A 3,075-nucleotide genomic window follows, 5' to 3' on the forward strand; every position below is an offset into this window, starting at 1 on the left:
CTTATAAATTAGGAGTCATAATTTATAATTTATTTAATTTCCTTTTTGTTACTATTATTTATATTTTGATATATTTTTTATTTATTGTGATCTATTTTAATTTTATAAAAGTAATTAATTATTGTAATATTTTTAATATTGCTTAAGTTACTTTTAATTTTTTATATAGTTTAAATATCTAACTTTACAAATTAGAGTAATTAATGTTTCACTACATAATTTTATCTAAATGTGACACACAATAAGGAAATTTAATGTAACAATATTTTAAATTAAAGAGTAAAAAATTAAATGTCTAAAAATAAATAAATATTATGTTTGTTGATAAAATCAACCATTATATCAATTGGAATTCATTATGTACCGGTCGAATTCCGGACGACCGAAGACGTGAATTAATAATATAACGTAATGAATATGTGGTAAGAAAGTGGTTTTAATTGGCGTTGAATGAGTCAAAGACACTTCGAAACGCACTTTCGTAATACCAGGAAGCCATTACGCACGACCTGATGACCACTACACATGTCTTGGCAAACCAGTTATCTGGCCTACGCGAGTGAAGACCCAAGTCAACCTATAAAAGAGACTTCTGAAGGGGGAAAAGGTATGTCTTTGATATCCTAAGAGAACAGACTAATCACTAGCACTAACTTGAACGTCGGAGTGCAATCGCAAGTACCCTCACCGACCGGCGGAGCCCGTGCGTGAGAGGAGAAGAACTTTGAAGAATTCAGAGACTATTAGTACGACGACGAATTGCGTATCGAGTGGATCAATATTACTTAGGCCTCGTCATCCACACAGGTAAAATTGGCACCCACCGTGGGGTCCGAGTAATTTCCAACCTTTCATTCACAAGATCTTCGGTGAGCAACGATGGTCTCCACAGTGAACAACACGAATAATGACAATACAGTAGAGGATCAAATGGCGATGACGCAGGCCCTTCAAGCCCAGATGCAAGATCTATTGCAGAAAGGAACTACAGATCAGTTGTGTCATGAAGAAGATCAGCGTAAGCAAGAGGAAGAACGGCGTCGACAAACAGAGGAAATGGCTTAGTTAAAGGAGCATAACAAAACACTACTTCAGCGACTTGAAGAATCGGAACGGGAGGGACACCCTCGTGCACCAACACATCAATTCGGGACAAAAATACCAACTCCTCAGACTCAAGTGGTGCATCACGCATCACTTACGCATCATTCACATCAAAGTGTTAAGTACGCTGCGCAGGGCAGGGTAGCTAATCCGAGGGGTCATCTTTTTACGGATGACATCATTGTCACACCCCTCCCTAACAAGTGGAGGGGCTTAACGATGAATCTTTATGGTGGCTCCACCAATCCGGATGAGCACTTGAATATTTTTAGGACACAAATGACCTTATACACTGTGGATCAAACGGTATGGTGCAAGGTTTTTCCCACCTCGCTGAGAGAGGGACCCCTAGGATGGTTTACCGACCTTCCGCCAAACTCTGTAACCAGTTTCAATGTTTTGGAAGTAAAATTTACTACTCAGTATGCCACGAGTAGACTCCATCGTACATCCTCAATGTCTCTCCTCTACGTCAAGCAAGAAAAGGGAGAATCGTTGAGGGCTTTTATGGACAGATTTAGTAAGGGTCTAATGGGAATCAGGAATTTAAATCCGGACATAGCAATGCACCATTTAGTCTCGGCTATACTGTCGGGCCAGTTCACCGAGAGCCTTATCAAACGTCCTCCATACAACATGGACGAATTGAGAACAAGAGCAACCAAATTCATGCAAATTGAAGAACACGTCGACTATCACAGAAAAACGTTAGTGGAAGCTTCCGAAAAAGAAAGAGAGAAAAATAGGGGAATTCATCCTCCTGCAATGGGGACTAACCGAGACCGGTATCGTCCGAACAGAGGTCCTCGTTTCCATAATTATACTCCTTTGAAGGTACCTAGGGGGAAAGTTCTGGATGAAGCCTTACAAGCTGAATTGATCCCAATGCTCAAACAAGCACAAACACCACCCACTGCAGATACAACTAAGCGTTGTCAATATCATCGCAACTACGGCCATACGACCAAGGGCTACCAGGCATTAAGGGATAAAATAGAAGAGCTTGTTCAAGCCAGTCATCTCCGCAAATTCTTCAGAACAACCACCTTGGCACCACGTTCGCCTCAACATGACATTGACTATTCCAGGGACAAAGAACATTCTGGATGAAGAGATGACTGAAACCGCGATGGCTATCGTCGCACAACCCGACGGAAACGAAGTGAGAGTCTAGTCAGACGGACCCATCCCCGAAGTGAAACCCTTGAACGCAGAAGTCGAACTAAGCAAAAGATTCGCGAAGTCATTAACAGCATCACCGGCCCAGTATCTCTCGACGTACCCCCTTAGGACGTTAACTATAATGCAGACAGCTTTGTAGGTGGCGAAAGCTCTAACTCCGCCAGAAAGAAACATCTGAGGGCAATTCAGTCCGCCCACTCGACCTCCACCCATAAATGCCCGCACATACCGCCAATCACATTTACTGACAATGATTTCACCGTGATCGACCCCGCTCAAGACGATCCCATGGTCATTACGGTGGAAATAGATATATTCGAAATTGCTAAAGTCCTCGTAGATCAAGGGAGCTTGGTCGACATTCTGTACTGGGAAACCTTTAAGAATATGCAAATTTCGGAAGCAAAGGTACAACCTTATAATGAACAGATAGTTGGATTTTTAGGGGGACGAGTGGATACGAGGGGGTATATTGATTTATTCACCACTTTCGGTGATGACTATCTCAGCAAAACTATCAACATTCGATACCTGCTGGTTAATGCTAATACATCTTACAATATACTGCTCGGACGTCCTTCCATCAACAGGTTAAAGGCTATCGTGTCCAATCCTCATTTAGCCATGAAATTCCCCTCCGTCAATGGAGACATTACGATAGTACATGTTGGTTAGAAGACTGTGAGAGAATGTTATGTAGCTAGTTTAAAGGTTGAACCAACCAGACGGCTATACACAACGACGAACGATCGATCCCCGAGTAGAAGAGGTCGGTCACCAGAGAGGCGC

At 42.1% G+C, this 3,075-nt stretch overlaps 1 protein-coding gene across 1 annotated transcript; it reads left to right on the top strand.

Annotated features, from left to right (window-relative positions):
• Nucleotides 1-1,323: 1,323 nt before the first annotated feature.
• On the top strand, nt 1,324-2,214 carry LOC137815626 (uncharacterized). Its single transcript, XM_068618738.1, has one exon. It carries the CDS (start codon nt 1,324-1,326, stop codon nt 2,212-2,214), a length of 891 nt encoding a protein of 296 aa, XP_068474839.1.
• Nucleotides 2,215-3,075: the final 861 nt, after the last annotated feature.

This window comes from Phaseolus vulgaris, chromosome 1, assembly GCF_051622355.1.
Source record: "Phaseolus vulgaris cultivar YP4 chromosome 1, ASM5162235v1, whole genome shotgun sequence".
In the NCBI taxonomy this organism is placed as follows: domain Eukaryota; kingdom Viridiplantae; phylum Streptophyta; class Magnoliopsida; order Fabales; family Fabaceae; genus Phaseolus; species Phaseolus vulgaris.

Bases quoted from the DNA above. Each gene is read 5' to 3' on its own strand.
- LOC137815626 (XM_068618738.1), top strand. From the start codon at position 1,324: ATGAATCTTTATGGTGGCTCCACCAATCCGGATGAGCACTTGAATATT.